This window comes from Gadus chalcogrammus, chromosome 2 (assembly GCF_026213295.1).
Source record: "Gadus chalcogrammus isolate NIFS_2021 chromosome 2, NIFS_Gcha_1.0, whole genome shotgun sequence".
NCBI lineage: Eukaryota > Metazoa > Chordata > Actinopteri > Gadiformes > Gadidae > Gadus > Gadus chalcogrammus.
Genome location: NC_079413.1, coordinates 8,540,116 through 8,562,670, shown reverse-complemented (window position 1 = coordinate 8,562,670; position 22,555 = coordinate 8,540,116). Strand labels below are relative to the sequence as shown.

Sequence of the window (22,555 nt, the reverse complement as noted above, 5' to 3'; positions counted from 1 at the left end):
GCAAAAACAGACACACACATACACATGCATGTGCACGCATATGTGCAAATACACACACACACGCACGCACGCACGCACGCACGCACGCACACACACACACACACACACAGGTAAGCTCCATGGATCTCCAGCAGATGGCCTACTTTTCAATGTTACTATTTACTAGTAAATAACTTGGAAAACGATGTACTAATTCCAAGGCGTAACAAATATGACTACATTCACAATAGGCTGCATCCGAAAGGGGTAACATTAATATTTTTGAATACTTCCTTAAAACTCAAGAGTCGACTTTTAAAAAATGAAAAAACAAAATGTACAAAAAAATGTGCATTGTTCAGTTTGGATTTTGGCACGCAATATCTGCTTACCTGAAATGAATTATGCATCAACAGAATGTAGTCATCATTTGTAACCCAAAACATGCTAGCCACAAGACGGAGACTTCACTGAAGTGGAGCAGGTCTGGTCAGATATAGAATACAAAATAGCTAGCTCCTTTCGAAAGACTCTTGTTGATTTAAGTTTCCTAATTTATTTGCTGATGTTTTAGGGATAACTAAAAGCTTTGGAAGGAAGCATTTGTATAAACGATAAAGCCGAAATGTAAAATATTGATAGATAAAAAAGGAGCTTGACAAAATACGCATGGAGAACTACAACTATGGCGCGGGCGGCTGCCCCCGCCGCTTCTCTTCCGGTTCACCTGCTTGAGAGCTAGCTTAGGCAGTCACTAGTGTTGCGGTGGTCAGCTGAGGAGCGAAAGACGTCAACAGCACTGAACAATCTTAAGGATATCTACAGAACTGTGAGTGAATCGAAGTACAGTTTTATTTATTTGGGCAGGCACGTACTGCTTATTTGTTTTCGCGTGTAAAGAGACGTGACATTCGTATCTATTATTTCTCAACAGGTGGTCCCTCATTAGGAGTTAGATTGGCCATTTACGTAGCCTCAAAATCACTTATCTACGTTATTACTTATACACCGCGATACTGTCAAATACATATCACCGACCAGCTAAAACAGTCGCATACTAGTAATGATAATAAGGAAGTCTATTTGATTAACTTGTTGGTTCGGAAACAAATAGGAAACGCACCATTTATTTCATGTTATGAATGCAGAGTTGACATCTTATCTTTGACAGGTAAAGCTACACCTAACAAGTCGTTTATTTTCTACTTAATCGATTTTACTTTGTGTCGGATTCAGTACATCTCCTGTAAACTTTTCTACTTAAGTTGTATATCTACTTTATTAATCATCAAAAAAACTTGTTCACGAAGACGTGTATATTAACCGGATTCCGTGTCGGACGGTCTAATAGAATGTGAGATAAACCCTTAACGCTGGTCACGTGGTGCTTTATAATCCATGATGAGCCTAGGGTGCTTGTTTTACAGTAGGTGTTATGGAGTTCGTCTCGATCCTACCCAAAGGCAACCTTGTCTAATTCATGTTACAGGCCAATTCATTCACGAATTTCCACGTTTGCTTCAACCTCTGTTCTTTGTAAATAATTCAGTTTTAAGCCAACTCTGTTCTTTGTAAATAATTCAGTTTTAAGCATTAACGGTGCAGCCAGCAAGTCAAAATAAGTTGGACCAGACTTTTAATTTATTTATCTTCACGATTACATTTAGTTAACATCTCCGAGAACTTCATTAGAGAAAGCTCAACTTGTCAACTTTTCACAATAGTGCTAAAACGATCATATGACTGAGGCTGACCCCTTCATTAGAGGTACTGGCCCACATAATTAGCAGTCAAGTGTGGAATGCGTTATATTCCCACCTGCTTCAACCAGTAATTCATATACCGCCACCGGAAGCCTTTTTAGCTTTTGTTTTGTGTTGCGTTAATGTCAAAATGAGGCCTAATATATCTTGCAAGTCATGCCTTTTTTCATGTTTTGACTCATTGTCTTTTTTTATTATTTAGTCTGCTTATCTTCTGGCTTGAGTTCGCCGTTGGAGATCTCCGCCATCATGGGGGACCTCTTTAGAAGTGAAGAGATGACCCTGGCGCAGCTCTTCCTCCAGTCAGAGGCTGCCTACTGCTGTGTTAGTGAACTCGGAGAGATTGGGATGGTGCAATTTCGTGATGTGAGTCAACGCCTGTATCATCCGTCTGCTGTCGTCATCGCGACCCACAACGTTACAAAATATAAACTGCTTTTAAGTTATTTTGTTGGTTATGGAGAATTGAGTTTGTCACTGTTTGCTATTTGAGAATAGTCGTGCCTGAGAAATTAATATGGCTGTTGTGCAGTGGAAAACGTGCTTTGCTATCACATCAGTGGCATTCTGGGAGCTAAGCGCATACCTTCTACATCGTGTTCATCATGTGTTCTCACAGCTGAGCCCTCAGTCCGTGCATGTGGACGTTCCTTCAGGATTGCCCTGAGGAAGCCATTGTGTGCGAAATATGTAACATATATAGGGATTCAAAAGGGTCATTATGTTGCTTTCAGATAATGTGGATTCATAGAAATGTGCTAAATATTTGTCATTTTTTGACTGTGAAGCTTGAACATAATGAAAACAGCCGGTAAAGCACATAGCCTCTTATTACTACAAATAGGTTGATTCTCTCCTTGTATTAGTCTTCAGGTTTCATCAGCATAAATTAGGCATGTTTACGAAATGCTATGTCTATGTACTTTTTAACATGTATGTTAACTTCCACTCTTGCCCCCAGCTCAACCCAGATGTCAATGTGTTCCAACGCAAGTTTGTCAACGAAGTGCGACGTTGTGAGGAAATGGATCGCAAGCTGAGTAAGTCAACCATGACCCGATCAAGTCCCAACACCTAAAACCTATTTAGTCATAAAGTGTCTCCCTGTTATTTCCTCATGCACATGCTGGTCACTGGCCTGGCACGCACCGAATGCCAAATAACATGTTACAATAAAAACTGCAACATTAGGTGGGCGCAATTAATGGTTTCCTCTCCTTCCTCAAAACAGGATTTGTGGAAAAGGAGATAAAGAGGGCCCACATCGGCGTCATCGACACAGGGGAGAATCCGGAGGTGCCCTTCCCGAGGGACATGATAGACCTGGAGGTGACGGCTCTCGACCGGCCACTGCAGCAACCAGACATGACAAGGCACATCTTACAGGCCCTCTGACCGCGTCTATCCCCTCCTCCCCTCCTCCCCGTCCCCACAGGCCACGTTTGAGAAACTAGAGAACGAGTTGAAGGAGATCAACACTAACCAGGAAGCACTGAAGAAGAACTTCCTGGAACTGACGGAGCTCAAGCACATCCTGCGACGCACTCAGCAGTTTTTCGATGAGGTTGGCAACTCCTTCCTTAATCGCACTGAACGCAAACACTGACCATTCTCTGACTTGTATTGTGGGGAATAGAATAATAATCTGCGTTATTAAAAATGTATAAAAATATTAATGATAATACTACTAGTAATAATAATAATAATGTACTATTCTATATATTCCTAATGATGTATAATGTACTATTCTAAGGGTCCCTTTCCCCTTCCCCTTGCACTGCCTATAGACTGAGCTTAAAGAACACCCACTGTTCATGTGATCTCGCATAGCCTTAAGCTCATTCGGTCCAGCTAGTCCGGTCATGTGATTTGAAGCCCACCTACTCTTATCCATTCATCCATTCACGTCATGTGACCAGTACTGAAGCAAATACAGATACCATTTGCTTCTCAGAGCCACATTCCATAACTAACTACTGTACCATATAGCCATAATTTTACACCTCCGTGTTCCAGCCCACTGCGTTCGAAAGTAGTCCTCTGTTGAACCCCAGTTAGCCTTCTTATATTCTTTCTGTTTTTACAAGCAGTTTAAACATGTCATTGTGGTAAATGATTTAACCTCAACATGTCGCTTTGTCAGTCATTACATTTAAACTGGTTGAATCAGTACCTGAAAGCAAAAATGGCGCCACGCTTTCCTAACTATAATTGATTTTGCCCGTTCCTTTCTCACAACCATTTTCTCCTGCTTCCAAGGTGTCAAGTTTTTCTCTGCGGCTTACATCTGTGGAAAGAGATCCCATGAGTGGACACACTCCATCGTTCTCTTGTGGTCCAATAGTTTGTTCCTAGATTTGCACATTTTCTGTTAACCTGTAGCTTGAGTTATTTTGACCAGATATGCCTTGCGATGTGCAAGATTCTGTGCAAGACATGACTTGGCATCATCTTGTGTGATCTTCCCTTGACCATGCTCATATTGAACCTCCCCTGAATGCTCGTGTATCAGGCAGAACAACTGCACAGTGAAAGGCTGCTGTGGAACTAGTGTTGCATAGTAGTCATTACTGTAATAGTATTACTATACCATTGTCACTAATGGGCACAGGGTTTCCATCTGCAGATGGAGGACCCCAGTCTACTGGAGGAGTCGAACATACCCCTGGAGCCCACTGAGGCTAACCGCGGAGTACCTCTCAGACTAGGGTACGGTTCCCATCATGGTCTTCCATGATCATGGCGGGATTATGTATTTATTTTTATTTCCCTTGGGCCATCCTTCTCTATGACTGTATACCAGCCAATCAGGAGTCTAGCATGGTGCTGCTTGGCTTGGTTAAGCCACTATTATTGGTTTAGGTAAATGGCACAGAATAAGTGCCGTTTCTAGTATTACATGTTATGTTAATTTTTGTTAGATAATAATACTGTCTACGCAAATACACATACACTGTCTTATTAGCTGTGCTTTGTGAATTGTCCACCTTTAATCATAGCCTACTTTGTGTAAGGGACTACTAGCTATTTGACAGATCCCTTCCAGTTTATTTGTGGACAAAACGATCGTCATCAGGTTGTGTGTGTATTTTGAATGATTATGAGATCAGACATATATCACCTTCGTTATAAAATTAAATAAAAACCGCCCCAAACCAGAGGTGGTAACTGGTTGTTGTTAGCTACATAATGGTAGCTCGGGGCCTTAGACAGATCCCAACACGGCTTATAAATGACATAATTCATGATTTCTTTGACCACAGTATTTAACCAGTCTCTTAAACATAAGATATTGAACCTTTATTTTACAGATTTAGCATCTATTTTCTTTGTTTTTCGCCTGTCGCAGGTTTGTCGCCGGAGTCATCGGAAGGGAGCGCATTCCAACATTTGAGCGGATGCTGTGGCGAGTTTGCCGTGGCAACGTGTTCCTGAAGCAGGCTGACATCGAAGATCCACTGGAAGACCCGGCTTCGGTGGGTACCCATTGAGACTAGGCTGGCCCAGCTTCCAGGAGATGTATCGATTTACCATCATCTGTATCACCTCAAATCCAACCACCAATACCACCATAACATGCATGAGATCAGATACATTTTATTAATCCCAGGTTGGAAAGGTGAGTGGCACAGCTGAAGTAAAGCCCAGCAGTAAGATTTAGATTTTCAAATATGGTCAAATGTGCAAAATGTGTATCTTATGTAACTGCTTTTGCCTCATCAGCTTGAAATTAGGGTCAAGTGAATTCACATTCCAACTAAACCCAATCAATCCTAACCGTGGACCAATTCCACAGGGTGACCAGGTGTACAAGTCGGTGTTCATCATCTTCTTCCAGGGTGACCAGCTGAAGAATCGCGTCAGGAAGATATGCGAGGGGTAAGGGATGTTCCTCTCATTGGACATCACAGGGTTCTTAGTTACTTAGTAGTTTATGTACTTGGTTGATTATAGTTTTTATTTATTTATTTATTTATATGTACTACCTCAATGTGATGTTTTTGCACTGGACAAGGACTGCACTTAATTTCGTTGTACTTTACGTTACAATGACAATAAAGATATTCTATTCTATTCTATTCTATTCACAATCCCTTCCCTCTTCATTGATGTGCCCGTGTTTGCGGTTGTTTTTAATCCAGGTTCCGGGCTTCCTTGTACCCATGTCCCGAGACGCCACAGGAGAGAAAGGAGATGGCGGCAGGAGTGAACGCTCGCATTGACGACCTCCAGATGGTATGAGGGACGATTGATGGAGGGATGGATGGATGGATATATTGATGTTTTGTTTACCTCCTAAGTATAAGTATGGTATTAAGATATACCTAAGTATGGTATTTCTAAGTGTTTCATTCACAGACTTGAGGGTCTGTACACACCCCCTCCCGCCCCCCAAAAACGCTCATACCCAGTCACACATACCAATCAATAAACTGTCATCATTTAAGTGGACGGAAGCTCTTAAATTTGCAAATCTGTAATACAGTTGCATGCAGTTTCCAGAGAGTTCAGCACAGTTCACAGAGTTTGCAATCTAGGTCAGAGTTAATGTATAAATATTGGAAGCAACTAAGCCTGTGTCTTAAAACTGGTGGTCAAAATCTGGTACCTGATCTATGGAAGCCCCCAGGCAAGGCACATTTGAACTGCCCTTACAGCTTGCCTGGTTGACACAATCGTCAGTGTTTGAATGCACTTGTGCTATATAGTGCTGGTATTTAATAAATCCAAATGTGGGTTTTTGTACTTCATACATCTAAGTTAATATTGGTACATCTATTTGCTGCTTTAAACCAGCAGTGATAGTTTCACATCTGCTCTTTCTAACCTTCACACGCACACAGCTAAGTGTGACTTTGATCATTAAAGGAAAGTGTCTAGAGATGCATATTAGGGTGAATGCAAAGACACGAGCCATGGTAACGACGTGAGCAACACGCCATGGCAACATGGCGACGTGTGCCTGGGAGGATAGTGTCCAATAATATTATCACCTCCTCGCTGTCTGCATTTGGCTATGCCGGGACATTTGCCCCCTAGAGTCGTTGGTTGGTGTATTACAACTGAAAACAAGACTGTGTGTGTGTGTGTGTGTGTGTGTGTGTGTGTGTGTGTGTGTGTGTGTGTGTGTGTGTGTGTGTGTGTGTGTGTGTGTGTGTGTGTGTGTGTGTGTGTGTGTGTGTGTGTGTGTGTGTGTGTGTGTGTGTGTGTGAGAGAGAGAGAAATACAACAGTATATCAAAAATTCAATGCCAACAGAATAAAGGGACTTGCATAAATAATGGGAAACTCTAACTAAACAGGATAGGACTCCCTGCACTAAAGATCCTTTGAGGGTATGCACTCAAGTCATCTCTGAGGAGTTGATGCTTCAACTCTGCTCTCTACATTGTACACTGTAGTGGCATCGCAGCGTAAACACCCCCTCTTCTAGAGGGCCCAGCCGTCCCTGCCTAACAGCAGCAGAGTGCCTTTTTATTTCATTTTCATGTTTGCCCAAGATAATAACGCGTAGGGTGCTGTATCCGATTGTTTTTTCTGATAACAGATTTGGCTCTTTGAATGGGACTTTTTTGAATGTTTTATTTAACATGATTTAGTATTTTACATGATGGTAGCTAGCTACCAGACAATAGACACCGCCACAGCCTAGAGCCCTCCGTCCAACAGAGAGTGTACGAGGCAGTCAACTGCCAAAGCAGCCGCTGGTCCTCACTAATCTCTGCTAAGCGCCACGGCTTTGCTTGGCACTCTTGTCAGACGGCATCTCAGTCGGCATTGTGTTTCAACAAGACTTGTATTTGCGTCTTGTCAGTCCTCCAAAAACACAGCATGGGAGTGTGCTGACAAAAGCCTGTGGACCTTTTATCGAGTTACCGAACACAAAGCAACGATAGCTTTGGCCGCGGACAACGGCCCCCGTGGGGTTGTTGGCGCGTTTGTTTTAATTGCTCCCTCTCCGCCGGATGGGTGAAAGGAGACAGAAGAAGGAACACATGCGAGGGCAGGCATTGTATGGCCCTTGTATGGCTCGGAAAACAAGCGCACCCTTTCTCTTAATTTCCCAGATTGGAGTGGATCAGCTGCCTGTGGGCATGGAGGTTTAGATCATGTTCCAGACACTCCTGCTCACTCCCTTGCTGTTAACATACACACTCACACACAGGCATGCAGACCTAGCATAGCTCCAAAGCCACCGCCGCACTCAGCCGGTGGGCTAAACTCCCCAGAGCAGGCCAAAGTCCCCGAGCAGGCTTACACATGCCTATGGTACTTGGCTTTATGCGAGTGGGTCACGTGTAGGCTCGGTTTTTAGGATGATGTCTTGTGGTGCATTTGAGTGTCTCTCTCACACACACACACACACACACACACACACACACACACACACACACACACACACACACACACACACACACACACACACACACACACACACACACACACACACACACACACACACACACACACCCATACACACACACACACACACACACCCTTTCACTCTTTATGGTTGTGTTTGGGATACCCGTGTGGGACAGAAGGGCTGCATTTCCTTTCGTCCCGTCATGGCCTCAAGTTGTTGTTTGCTTGGCTGTTGTCATGGCGTCACTATGTGGACACATGTGGCCTATATGCAAGCCAGTCGTATGTAAAGGTTCAGCCGTGTTACTCATAGCAGTGGCTCCAGCCAGCTAGGGGATGGCTGGTCCGGGTCAGAGATGAAGCATCTGAGCTATGTGCTGATCTCTCATGGGAAGGAGTGAGCCCAGAAGGATGTGGTGGATTATTTCCCAAGTGTCTTTATACATTTATCCCATTGACAACATATTTATAGAAGTAAGTCAGCGATACAGTCACTCTGCTTAAGTGCAATGCAATATGTAAGCGTAATACAAATCGTACCGCTCTGCGCTCTGCGCAAGATACTGATACACAAGACTGACGGGTCCAGATTCCTTAGGTCACATGATGTCTTTCTCAGAGAAGTTAAGCACATGTTAGTGTATGCTTTTTTTGACGCACAGGTCTTTAATGACATGCGGTAGGAATTAGGCCTCTTGCTCTAAGAGGCCTACACTATGGGTTCAAACCCAGTAACCGTTGGGACTTGACTAGACTTCCCAACTACCTTGGGTAATTGCCCCAAATGTAGCAGCATGGCTATAATCCCTTTTATTTTTGATGAATGAATGAATAATATCTTTGCAAAGAAACAAATTAATCTGACTCCAACGATAGCCGCATTAGCTGCTGACATGCTAAACCGTGGCCTTCGCTGCACCCATCCATCCATATGTCGTCCATCCATCGGTTAACCTCCTCTCACCCTGCCCCAAAAGGTGCTGAACCAGACGGAGGACCACCGGCAGCGGGTGCTGCAGGCGGCCGCCAAGTCGGTCCGCGTGTGGTTCATCAAGGTGCGGAAGATGAAGGCCATCTACCACACGCTCAACCTGTGCAACATCGACGTCACCCAGAAGTGTCTGATCGCCGAGGTGTGGTGCCCCATCTCCGACCTGGACTCCATCCAGTTCGCCCTGCGGAGGGGAACGGTACGGAACACACTCACTCACTCACTCACTCACTCACTCACTCACTCACTCACTCACTCACTCACTCACTCACTCACTCACTCACTCACTCACTCACTCACTCACTCACTCACTCACTCACTCACTCACACTTCATTCATCCGTCTTAACGGGGTTTGGATGATTTAATAGAAGGTCTTTGGAATACTGCATTACACTCGTCGTTTTAATGAATGTTTATCGCTGCCCTTTGCTGAGCAAAGTTCCCTGCTTTGAGAGTGGACACAGAAGAGTGTTTATTTAGTTGATATTTAGTTGGCTGGAAACGCCAGCTTTCCTTGTGTATACTATGGTGTGGGTGGTACTTGTTGCTAAGTGAGGGAAGAAACCAAAGCCATTTGCAACTGTTCCCCAACATTTACATTTCTTAAGTGTTATTTACATATCCAGTCGTAATACAATATTACATAATATATTACATACATAATGTTATATGCAAAACAAGCATTGTGTGTAGGTCCTGTTTGTTCAGCTTTGAGTGAATTTGCTCAAAGTTTATGTGCATCAAACTAATTTTAATTAAGACGTGTAACAGAAAAATATAACCTGTTACATATATGACCTGATTCCCCCCCCCTCCTCTTTTGATTGACAGGAGAAGAGCGGCTCCACCGTCCCCTCCATCCTCAACAGGATGCAGACCAAGCAGACCCCCCCCACCTACAACAAGACCAACAAGTTCACCTCGGGCTTCCAGAACATCGTGGACGCCTACGGGGTCGGCAACTACCGCGAGATGAACCCAGGTGTGTGTCTGAGCTGACCCGCTCTCTCCTAGCCCAGCCCAACCCCATCCCCAGCGCCTCGGGTTTCACACGAGCCCCGTGGCCCATAATGACTCGGGCCTGTTTGCTCAGCTGTCCCCGAGATAGGACACACAATCCCTCCGCCCAACCTCTCTTTACTCAGCCATCCATTCATCCATTCATCCATCCATCCATCCACCCACCCCCGCATCACGGCCCCTGTGAGCTGTGTACGTGTGTCTCCGTGTGGTTCTGTGGGCACGTTCATTATGAGTGATTTGTCATTTGTGGGGGGGACATACAGTCATGAACTAAAGATATCCATGTGTATCAATTATCGATAATAATGTAAGATAGAGAAAAGGGAAGTACTAGTATGAGTCAGATACGGTAGCCCGGGTAAACCTCGGCCAACAGCCTAATGATCCGCACTTTGAAATAATTGCCACACATGGATATCGAGTGTGAAACACCGTCCTTTTTGATTGCGATTATGCATTTTCAATCATAACCCCCCCCCAACCCCACAGCGCCCTACACCATCATCACCTTCCCCTTCCTCTTCGCCGTCATGTTCGGGGACATGGGCCACGGGGCGCTCATGACCTGCGCCGCCCTCTACCTGGTGTTGAGGGAGAGCCGGCTGGCCGCCCAGAAGAACGACAACGAGGTAGACGAGCACCACACACGCACACACGTACGCACTCACGGATATTGTGCCCATGTGGGACAGAAGGACTGCATTTCCTTTCCACCCCTTCGTGTTCTCAAGAGGTTGTTTGCTTGGCTGTTGTCATGGCCCTCACTATGAGGACCCATGTGGTCTATGTTAAGGCCAGCTGTATGTATAGGTTTACTCACTCACTCACTCACTCACTCACTCACTCACTCACTCACTCACTCACTCACTCACTCACTCACTCACTCACTCACTCACTCACTCACTCACTCACTCACTCACACTCACGCCCCCCCCCCCCACACACCTCTTCCTCACAGCCATCTCCCTAGACCAGATAGGTATGGGGAACACGCCCACGAGGATTCTAGCTGTCTTGGTTCAGTCATTTAGATGGCCTGGTTTATAGGTTCTTGTATATTGATGTGGTCATCGCTATTGACATGATGATGATTCCAATGAAATCATCTATCATCGTCTATCTTTGTTTATTCCCCTCTCTGCCCATATATTACCCTTTCTTATTCTGCGTCCCTGGCTCTGTCCGTCCGTGTGTCTCTGCCAGATGTTCTGCATGGTGTTTGCGGGCCGCTACATCATCCTCTTGATGGGCCTGTTCTCCATCTATACGGGCATCATCTACAACGACTGCTTCTCCAAGTCCCTCAACGTCTTCGGCTCGGGCTGGAGCGTCAGGCCCATGTTCGACGCCCGAGTAGGCGGCAACTGGACGTACGTGTCCACAAAGCCACAACCTACCTCTCTCTTCTGGCAGTAGATTCTATTGAAACTGGTGCACTGTTTTTATTGTGTTCTTTTTCTACTTCCTTATTTCAGGTTTACAGTGCTCGAGGAAAATAAGCTTCTGCAGCTGGACCCGGTTGTGGAGGGGGTGTTTAAGGGACCCTACCCCTTAGGAATTGACCCAGTAATTACACGTTTTTTTTATGCATGTAATATTTGTGTCAATATTGCTCCTAGCGTGCTTGCTTTCAAGGCGGTTGTGTAGTGATGATTGGCTAGGTGTATGAGATGTGTGTTGTCATCCGATTGGCTTTGTTGTAGAGCCGTTACCTGCTCGCTAAACCATCGGTGTAAACAATTTCAATGCACGGCCATAATGTCACACCAGCGCGTTTTGTCGCCCACAGATCTGGAACATCGCCGCCAACAAGCTGACCTTCCTGAACTCCTTCAAGATGAAGATGTCTGTGATCCTGGGAGTCATCCACATGCTGTTTGGAATCATTCTCAGCCTCTTCAACCACCTGTGAGCCCCCAATCGCCCCATCAATCAATCCATTAATTCAGTTGCTCGTTAATTCGCTCAATTACTCACAATTGAATTACTTAACTCACTAATCCTTGTATTCACTCATTCATTCACTAATGTTCTCATTCTTGCATCCAAGTATTCACTCATTCATTCATTCATTTATTGACGCAGATGAAGACAGACAACTTGGGTACGGGATCTGACTCTCAACCCATTGTCACTGTAACCGTCTCCCATGATCCTCCAGGTACTTCAATAAGCCCCTGAACATCTACTTTGGCTTCATCCCGGAGATCGTCTTCATGGTCAGCCTGTTTGGCTACCTGGTGCTGCTCGTGTTCTACAAGTGGCTGGCTTATGACGCAAGCAACTCCCGTACCGCGCCCAGCATCCTCATCGCCTTCATCAACATGTTCCTGTTCAGCTACAGCGACGGCAGCGCCCAGCTTTACACGGGCCAGGTAACCTCTGAGCACCTTGTCATCCAACTCCTGTCAGCCCGTCTCATGGGATCGGTCTCCTGTTCTCTATCGCTGTGATTAGTTTCAGTATTTTTTCCGGAGGTATACGCACCCCTAGGGGTACTTTGAGGTATTGCATTGAGTACAGGGGAAAATGTCTTTAAATAGATCTGTCATTTTTGTTGTTCTGATTTGACTATGAAATTTTTTTTAAATGATTTCACTTTGATAAAATGTGTTGAATCCGATTCCATAAGAGTACATTCTGACGGTGCTAATAAATCCCTAAATCAAGCACAAGCCTTTTTTAGAGAACTAAACATATTTGTGCCACCCATGTAATGTTCATGATTACACCAAATATTACTAATCTGATTCAAATTAATTTTTTCCTTCGTCCAAAATGTTTTAAACAATATATATCTTACGATAGATCCTACATATATCACCATTTGAAAAAAGTTGGAACTATTAGCTAGAAGCTACAAGACGCTTTACTAGATGGTTTATCTTTGGACAGAGCGACCCACTGACCGCTGCTTGTCTGTGTTGGTTCTCTTCTGAACAAGTAGCAGGCGCTCCAGTCGTTCCTGGTGGTCATCGCGCTGATGTGTGTCCCCTGCATGCTGGTGGTGAAGCCCCTGATCCTGCGGAGGCAGTACCTGTGGAGGAAAAACCTGGTATGGAGCCATGACCTCTGTCCCCCCCACAAGGGCGTCGGAACATGTTGTTACTCATGGGGGGATTCATGTGTGGTCACTGGAAGAACTTTGAGGTTACATATGCCCATCATTCATACCCTAAACCCTAGGTGATACATTGTGTTTGCCCCTCATTTCCTGTCTGGGATTATTATAGTAGATCTTGCGTCTTTCTCTTAGTGTATCAACTTCCTCTCCCACCCACCCGCTGTGGGTTGGGCTTCATACACCAAAGATGAGTAGGACATCATCCACATATGCTTTTAATTGCCCAAAGTTATTTTTGGTTGACCTTGTTTGATTTGTGACATCAGACACTATTGTTCATGTGTGGTCTCCGGGAAACTGTGTTGTTAAATATCTACATCATTCATGCATAAAACCCCAGTTTACCCATTTAGTTTTCCCCTCATTTCCGTTCTTGGATAAACAAATGACATCTTAGTGGTTGACTATGAACCCTCTCCATCTCTCAGGGTGAGAGAGAGACATCCTTTCCCACATGCTCCCCCTAAATCGCTAAACGTTGTGTTTTGTTTGTCTCGCTCCACCTCGTTTGGATCCGTGACGTGGCGTTCCCGTGGACCCGCAGGGAACCCAGAACTTCGGGGGGATCCGGGTGGGCAACGGGCCCACGGAGGACGAGGCCGGGATCATCGAGCACGACCAGCTGGCCCTGAACACGGAGGAGGAGCCCGAGGTAAGGCGACCCTCTCCCCCGGCAGCCACACGACCAAAGCCCAGCCAGACGCCTGCCAGTGGCGACGTCGGAGACCTAGGAAGGCAGAGCACAACAGAAATGGCTATGTAGAAATAGTAGAATGGAATAGATACGCCGATGTAGAATCGGCGAGATAGAATAGAGACGCCAATGTTTAAAGGGTGAGATGTACTAGAATCATCCACTTAGAAATAGTGTGGCTCATAGAATCTGCAATAGAAATTGTGGAATAGAATAGACCCGACAACATAGAATCATTACAGGGAATGCAAACGCCATTGTAGAAATAGTGTGATTTAGTCTATTCTGGAACAGAATAGAAACGTCAATGTAGAAATATTGGACTAGAATCTCAGACATGGTGAAGTAGAGAGGGCATGCATAGGTAGAAGTGATGGACTTTAACATGAGACCATGGGGCATGAAGAAGTAGCAGCAAAGGTCTAGATAGAGTGTCTCTTAGTAATGTAGTCCTCCATCACAAAGGCCTCCCTCTGGTGTCCAATTCCCACCACGGTGCGGTGAGGAGGACAAACGATGTAAATTATGGATGCTGTCGACGGGTCGAAAACCAGCCAATCCAACTCCCTTACTCGCCATTCTTATAGGTTTCCGGTGACGAGATCAAAAAAGAAAATGGGGAGATATGTCTTTTTTCCCCAACATAGTTTTTGCTGATGTAAACATCCCACACAATAGCGTTACGATTCTTTAGAATATTTTTTAATTCAATTTAGTTTAACCGTGTCTTCAATCATCCAGAAGTGACCTCTCACTTCATCCTTACACCCAGCTCCTTGACCTTCCTAAGGTTTCCTTAACTCTGTGTGTGTTTTGTGTGTGGATACACGTTTTCGTATCCTCTTGCCTGTCTGTGTGTGTTTGTTAGTGTGCGTGTGTTGTGATTAACCATTCCTGACCATTTTGTTACTTGCTTTCAAGGCTCGTGTGGAGGAAGAGGTAGGTCAACGACTCATCCAAAAAAACAAAAACAGCAACCCCACAACAACCCCCCTTCCCCCCTCACCGTGTGTGTTGAGTGCATGTCCCAAGCATGTCTATTATTCCATCTGCTTCCAACAGATACCTGCTCCCTTTAGTCGAATGCCCCTTGGCTGTACTGGTGTGTGCTTCGGTGTGTGATTGGTGTGTTTTCTAGTGGCTTCTGTGTTAGTGGTGTACAGGATATAGTCCTTTTGTAGCCACACCCGGGCTGGCAGTGTGTCTGTTCCTGTCTGTTCCTGTCCGCTCCATCCGCTAAGAACAGTGCTTCCGTAGACGCCTCCGTATTAGAGCCAAGCGCCAATCCAATGGCTTGCATGCCAACCCTGGCACGGGCAGACGATTTGTATGGGTTCAAAGTTCAAAGGGATGATTATTGATGTAGAGCCTTAGACTCTGAGTTATAGTAGGAGTAGTCGGAAGGGGGGGACCTACTGATCTAACCCCATCCCTCCCTCAATTCCCCCTCGTCAACGGTCTCAATGACCTTTGACCTCTTTAATCCAAATCTTCCAAAAAAAATAATTTATATAAAACGGGCGTAATCTGCCCATGTTCTCTTCTGGATCCTCCATGCCATTGTTGTTGCTCTAGTATTCCCCAACACGATGGTGGATTGATTTTTTTTTTCATTTTGTTTCCTGTGGTTCTGTTTCCTCTCCTCCCCGCAGTTTAACTTTGGGGACGTGGCAGTGATCCAGGCCATCCACACCATAGAGTATTGCCTGGGCTGCATCTCCAACACGGCCTCCTACCTGCGCCTGTGGGCTCTGAGTCTGGCACACGCACGTACGTTCCGCACGCGCTCCTTCTCTCACGCATCACCAGCTTTTTCGACACGCACAGAGGCAACAGGGTGTTGACATGAAGGCGACAGGAAGTCAGCCGATCTCACTGAGAGATTGCGGAGGCGGGTAAACGCAGCATGCGGAAAAAAACCTTTGAGATAAGGTTGTGCTATCCGCACAACAGTTGTGGCCGAACCAATATGTGACATCTGGCACTTTCAGGAGGCCGCCGCCAAGGGCTACTGTTTAATCCTTGTGTATTCAATTTCATTTAATTGAACAAACACGAGAGTTAACGTGTAATTAATGAATTAAATTCATCAAACAGACAAGTTGTCAACACTTCCTGTGGCGAAACCTGGTGATACGCCTATAAACGCTACAAAACACACCCAGAGCCTGTCTGTGTCATCAGCCAGAACTCGCAACCTGAAATGTGTCTCTCAGAGCATGTGTTATCCCCATGGTACGACTGGTACTTCCAGTCATATATTAATACTGTAATTATTATGTCAGCAACAAACCGGAGCGACTTTACCGACGCATTTAATGGTGCCTTTCAGTGGGCAAACCTTTTTACGGAACACTCTTCAAGGCAATTGCATCATCATTCCCACCCTGTCACATACCATCCCTGATCACCTATGAGGGGCGTGGATATTTCGGTATCCGGCATTTGATTAGATTTTGATTCGTGCTATCGCGATTCGAATCCAAATCGATTCCCAATTCAAAGTAGATCCTCGATCCTTTACATTGGCCGGCTCGTTTCAGGATCTACTCCAATGCACTACGAAAGGCTGTGTAGCCAACTAGGGCATTGCGATTATGTCGTTTTTTTAAATGTGCAATTGAATATTGAAAATCAACTTTTCCATTAGTATTTCTGACTCTGCCGTCACTCATGTCATCTCCTGTCTTCTTCCATCCACCCCCCCCTCCCCCCCTCCCCCCCCTGTAGAGCTGTCGGAGGTCCTTTGGACCATGGTGCTGAAGTTCGGCCTCAGCTCCGCCAGCTTCGGCGGCGCCCCCCTGCTCTTCATCCTCTTCGCGGCCTTCGCCGTGCTGACCGTGTGCATCTTGCTCGTCATGGAGGGCCTCTCCGCCTTCCTCCACGCCCTACGACTGCACTGGTGAGAAAGCCCTGTCTGACTCAAGTCTCTCGCCCCCCCTTGTGGGGGAAGCCTTCTGTCAGGTTTTCCCCCTAAACAACATGCTTATCGCAATTTGCTTATCGGGTCTTTATCACTCGAGTTGGCCATTGTTTCTTTTAGTCAAAACCCGTTTATAGCATTTTATTGATGATACCCTTGTCTGGAGCCGTATCCCTTGCTCCTTATTTTATCTGCTTATATTTTCATATAGTGCATGATTGTTTCGCCTATACGTAGAAAAATAGAGAGCTATCTCACTTTCAAGGGGTGAGCCAAAGCGCACTTAACAATAAAACTCACAAATCACATGCACCTAAAAAGAAAGGTTCCAGACCCCTTTAGAAATCCCATCCCAACATTATCCACGGTGGAAAAATGTGGTCAGAATGGCAATCGGCTAGGGGAAATGAGACAAACCCTTGTCTCTAGCTCCCCCTGTAGGGGAGGGACTCTTAGGGCTCATTCAGACCGAATCATTAGGCATTAGCGCAAACTGAAAGGACAACTCTGACGATCAGCCTCTCTTCCATCATCACAGTAGCTCACTAAACAGCGGAATGCTACGATGCTAACATTACATGGTTAACGAGGTTCTTCTCCCCGCTGGCGTCTTCCGGCCTCACCTGATGGGCCACCGCAACATGAACTTGGGTTGCGATTAGGGCTGCTCGATTATGGAAGAAAATCATAAACATGATTATTTTGGTCAATGTTGAAATCACGATTATTCAAATGATTATTTTTGAGTTTGAAAATATGATGTATTTATTCAGCATGTCCCTCCCATAAACACTGAGTAACTGAGAACTTTGAAATTTTGCCTTAAAAAAAACACTAATTGATCAAATAGAAAATCTAAATCTAAACTAATGTACAGAATCCGAATATGTATCCAGCTTTTCTCGAAAACTCGATTATATTAGTTTTATTATTGTTTTACGCTAAAAATCGAAATCGAGATCGAAGCCTAGTTGCGATCCTCCAGAAGTTCCTTATTTTTTCCCAACCCCATGCGGACCCCACCGCCACGGCATAAACGCACTACCCCCTGTCGAATGACCGGTTGAACTGGAGTTTGATTAGGTCTGAACAAGCCCATGGGACTAGATTGGACTGACAGGGGCCTGTCTTTTTCCTGGCCTGGGGTCTGGAATATTCTGCTGATCTATGCTGCCGGTACTTTGGTTTTTAATTAAATGGGTTAATGATGCATTGCGGCTTGTCGCGGCATGCTCGTGGCACTGGGTTTATTATCTCAGCCGCTCAGCTTTTATTAACCCTGTTAAATATTACACACTCGGCCCATTAAGTTTTCTGTTATTATGCTTATTACGATTGGATTTCTGAAATTGTTTATTAGTTTGTGTATCACCACGATACTTGAACATCCAAACATGCCAAGATTAAAGATTCAAGCCCCCAGTGGCTCCAATCAGACCAAACAACCTGTTACTCATTCAACAACCACAGTAAAAAACCAAGTACAAGAATCCAGCACCGCCGCCTTTTACAGAAAGAGGTCACCCCAGCGCTGTAAAGCGGCATCAGGCCCAGCGCAGGCCGGTCTGGCTTCCTCTCGGCCCAGACCTTGGAACGACGGGCACGCAGGAGTCCCTCCAATAGCCGGTCAACAAGATGCTGATTAAAGTTATAAATAGACCATGATCCTTCCCCCCCCCCCGCATCGCACACACCAGCCACCAGGGAAACAGGGCTCGGGTTTCTTGGCCCTCGGATTAGGGTTGGGTCTAGAGGAGTGCGAGGAGCAGGCCCCCCCCCCCCCCCCCCCCCCTCCCTACACGTAGTCTCGTGTCCACCGGCCCCCCTGCTGAGGCCGTCTGTGTGGTGGGAGGGGCTTGTGTGTGTTTGTGTCTGGAGATGGTCCGTGTGTCGCAACTTTTTTGGATTTGGTTCTCCACTGCTAAATAAAGATTGTTATGGACCGTACTGTCCATGGGGGCAATGGTGGGGGTTGAGCAGGTTTGCAAACGTAGTTCGGAAAGGATTTCTGTGGACACATGGGGTTGTGTTGACCAGACGCGTAAACACAGTATCCGTCCCTTTTTCTTTGTACAGTCACATCTTGCTGCACCAAACTTGTCTTCTTAACCTGATTTGCCTGTTCTGATTGGTTTGTTCTTTGATCGTGTGTGTGTGTGTGTGTGTGTGTGTGTGTGTGTGTGTGTGTGTGTGTGTGTGTGTGTGTGTGTGTGTGTGTGTGTGTGTGTGTGTGTGTGTGTGTGTGTGTGTGTGTGTGTGTGTGTGTGTGTGTGCGCGCGCAGGGTGGAGTTCCAGAACAAGTTCTACACGGGACAAGGGTTCAAGTTCCTCCCGTTCGTGTTCGAGGGCATACTGGACGGAAAGTACGAGGACTGATCGGATGTGCCTTCCGATTATTATTGTTGTTATTATATTGTTATAAAAAAGTGTTGGTGTGTAGTTGATTCAAGTGTGACAATGTATTCTTCCACACCTTAATTAGAGGCTCTAGGGTTGTATGTATATCTTTATACAATACACACGCATCAAGGAAGGAAGAGAGATCGTTTTTACATCAAGCGAGACCCAATGTTGATTGCTTCTTACAAAAGATTACTTTGATATTGCGCCCCCTGGAGGCAAATACCTTAATACTTTATCCAACGTCTATCCAAGTGTTCTCGTCGTCTGTATATAGCTATGGAGTCCTATCAAGTATCTTTAGTCTGTCAACTGTCTAGACTCTCTAGTGCCGTGCTGTTGCTGTTGTCATCCTTTAGTTTTATTTAGATGGTTTTCTCATCTTAAATTATTTATATGATCTGTTTTTCCAACTGAAAAACCTATTCACCGCCTTCGTACACATTATGAGACTTATGTATGTCCACCCCTACTTTACTGTACACAAGAGTTGACATTTTCTCTCTCTGGGGATTGGTCAGTTTCAATGTGTCTGTTTAATCACACAACAAATCCCATCTCTCGCGTGTAAAAAAAGGTTAAAAGGGAAATCTCACTGAGGAAGATCCATGAGCGTTGACTGCTATGTTCAAACCATGAATGTTTGTAATGTGGCTTCAAAAGAAAAGTGTGTCATCCGTTTATCATCCGTGTGCAAAGGCCTACATGTGTTCAAGGTTTGCTGTTCCATCTTTGTCAATAAATTGAATGGATCAGTTTAACAGCTGAATTGTTATTTTTTCCCTTAAGATGCTGCCTCAAGAATTGTACATCGTAGGTGTGTATTGGTAATCATGGAAACATTTAGGAAGAACACGATTTGGCGCCCCCTTCTGGTTAAAGAGGGGTTAGAACCTTAGTAAATCCCTGTGAGTTGTCCTCCAGATGGAGCTGTTTATTAGGTTTGTTTAACTTAACATTCAGCCTTTCAATTGGATCGTTTAGTGAGGGACTGCTAACAACTAACATAACATGACAATAAAATAAATTCTTGATTCTTGAAGACATTCATCTCGTTTCTGATGGGTTTATTTTTCTATGAAAGTTAAAAATAGACATTGTGTTGAAGTAAACAGATTTTATTCAAAGGGCTAAATTAATGAATTAAATCCCATTTTAGTAATAAAGCTTATGCATTACATTAATCAGATAGTAGCCAACTGTATAATGGATATCTGCATCGCGCTTTTTATTTTTCTTATGGTTTTCTGATAAGCTGTAACGGCACTTTTTATTCCAGCCTTTTAGGTTTATAGTGTAGTAAGTTCTTGAATTCATTTTAGCCATCTAAATTGCCATAGTTCAACTTATAAACAGCCTCCAGTAATGCCTCACCAATACAGGTCTGTAACGCTCATAACCTCACTGGCATTCTAATCATAGGCCTAGCTACTTAAAAGGAGGCTATTGCTCTGATATTATTACCCTGACAAATACTGCGGTCCTTTTTTATCTTCATCTTTTTATCTTTCACAAAGCCTTCTGAAGTGGACCGATTTGATCTGTATGCTGTTCATCATTCCAGACACTAAGGTATTAGACTTAGTCTGAACACAAAGCATCATTATGCTTTGAGGTAGTCATCAATTCAAACCTAGGGCTGTTCTACACCGCATGACACACAGATACACACACACGCACGCACACACACACACACACTGTTTAGGATGGCCCAGGAACTAGAACATTGTGTTCACTGAAAAATAATTGAATCTAGCTGTGTTTGACACTGACCATGTCTGTTTCTATTGTCTTTCAATTGAGCCTCAAGTCATAGTGAAGCTGTTTATTTATTTCCCTTTGTAATTCAACAAGCAGCGTTAATTAGAAATGGCCCTGCCTGTCACAGTTACGAGTGTGCATCTGTGTGTGTGTGTGTGTCTGTCTGTGTGCAAGCTTGCATAATAGTCCTAGAGAGGTCCTACTGTGTTTATGGTCTCGTGGCCCTCTGTTCCCTGGGGTTCATGTTCCTCAGCAGTGAATCCGAGGCTCCAATGGGACTGACTTTGAAGCACTTTTGCTCCTTGAGCAAGTGCAAGGCGCTTTAGTTTGGCACTGAAACCGCGTCTCTCTTGGAATCTCCTGTTTTTCCAAAGGTTATGGATGGTTTGTGGTGGGGAGACAGACGATGGTGCAGCTGTTCTGATCTCCTCCTGGCCCGGTGGTCGTGTTTTTTTTCTGAATCAAGGAAGAAAGAAAACAGATTTATAAAATTCGGATCGATCACAAACGACGGAACCTGGCTACCTGGACATCTGTTTATGACAACCCCTGGCCATAAGCCCTCAAAAGGGCAAGGAAATAATTATTATCAAAGAAACAACCTTGAGAAGGAACGCGGAAAGAGGGTAACCTCCTTTCATCGATGCTTAGAAGCGCAATGGGGGCCATAATGATCAGACAAGATGAGCTATTGCAGTGCGTGTGTGTTTGTGTGTGTGTGTGTGCGTGTGTGCGTGTGTGTGTGTGCGTGCGTGTGTGTGTGCGTGTGTATGTGTGTGTGTGTGTGTGTGTGTGTGTGCATGTGTAATTGTGTTGCTGTGTTTAAAGACCTTAGTCTGATGTGACACACTTACATTAGCGATGTCCTCACTTTAAAGGCCTCATCATATATATTTTGTTTTACGTGTGTGTTTGCTTGCTTGCTTGAGTGTAGGTGTGTGTCTGTTTGTGTATGATTGCATAATGCTGGGCTTTGAAGGCTTGCGTGTGTGAGTATGTGTATGAATGTGTTTGCATGTGCACCCGTGTGTATGTGAAGCATACCGATGAGCCCATCAAACTGTCACATTAAATGGTGACAGAGTGACAGAAAGCTGAACATTTTTATGATGACTTGAATTCCAGCCCGAGCTGGGGAGGACTCTGAGGTCTATAGCTTTCTCTTGGGGACGTTTACTTTCACCACGCTGATAGGAGTTCTCATTCTGTGATAACATTGTTCCTGAAACACTCTTGCAGGACCTCTGACTCTCAAGCATTGTTTCCATTGTTTTTGTTGTTGCAGAGATCCGATTTGACACGAGATTAGATTATGAATCTTCAAAGTTTCCTCAAACACAACCACACACAGACACACACAGAGACACACACTCGCAGGCATGCATGCGCACACACGCTTACTCATACACACTTGAACAGACGGCCTCACATCCATACACAAATGGTCTTCAAAGTCCAGCATCATGCATGCCCACACACCTGCCCCCCAACACACACACACACACACACACACACACACACACACACACA

At 44.9% G+C, this 22,555-nt stretch overlaps 1 protein-coding gene across 4 annotated transcripts; it reads left to right on the top strand.

Moving 5' to 3' along the window:
* The first annotated feature begins 697 nt into the window (after positions 1-697).
* atp6v0a1a (ATPase H+ transporting V0 subunit a1a) lies at positions 698-20,327 on the top strand. Of its 4 annotated transcripts, none has more exons than XM_056579141.1 (22): positions 698-808; positions 1,945-2,108; positions 2,704-2,782; positions 2,974-3,071; positions 3,178-3,306; positions 4,354-4,451; positions 5,092-5,218; positions 5,539-5,621; positions 5,885-5,978; positions 9,085-9,297; positions 9,932-10,082; positions 10,613-10,752; positions 11,327-11,493; positions 11,599-11,689; positions 11,913-12,031; positions 12,285-12,498; positions 13,071-13,178; positions 13,792-13,899; positions 14,863-14,880; positions 15,594-15,711; positions 16,672-16,843; positions 19,147-20,327. In XM_056579141.1, the coding sequence occupies exons 2-22, from the start codon at positions 1,992-1,994 to the stop codon at positions 19,238-19,240; spliced, it is 2,538 nt and encodes an 845-aa protein (XP_056435116.1). In that variant the 5' UTR covers positions 698-808; positions 1,945-1,991; the 3' UTR covers positions 19,241-20,327. The 4 variants fall into 4 exon arrangements, with proteins under 4 accessions (XP_056435116.1, XP_056435125.1, XP_056435133.1 ...); XM_056579150.1 differs by having other exon boundaries at positions 4,369-4,451; positions 19,147-20,326; XM_056579158.1 differs by lacking the exon at positions 14,863-14,880.
* The last annotated feature ends 2,228 nt before the right edge of the window (positions 20,328-22,555 follow it).

What these genes read in the sequence shown, in the direction of transcription:
- atp6v0a1a (XM_056579141.1), top strand. Translation starts at nt 1,992, where the DNA reads ATGGGGGACCTCTTTAGAAGTGAAGAGATGACCCTGGCGCAGCTCTTC. An exon ending in CCCAGCTTTACACGGGCCAG is followed by an intron (nt 12,499 to 13,070) that starts GTAACCTCTGAG and finishes CTGAACAAGTAG; the next exon opens with CAGGCGCTCCAGTCGTTCCT. An exon ending in TCTGAGTCTGGCACACGCAC is followed by an intron (nt 15,712 to 16,671) that starts GTACGTTCCGCA and finishes CCCCCCCTGTAG; the next exon opens with AGCTGTCGGAGGTCCTTTGG.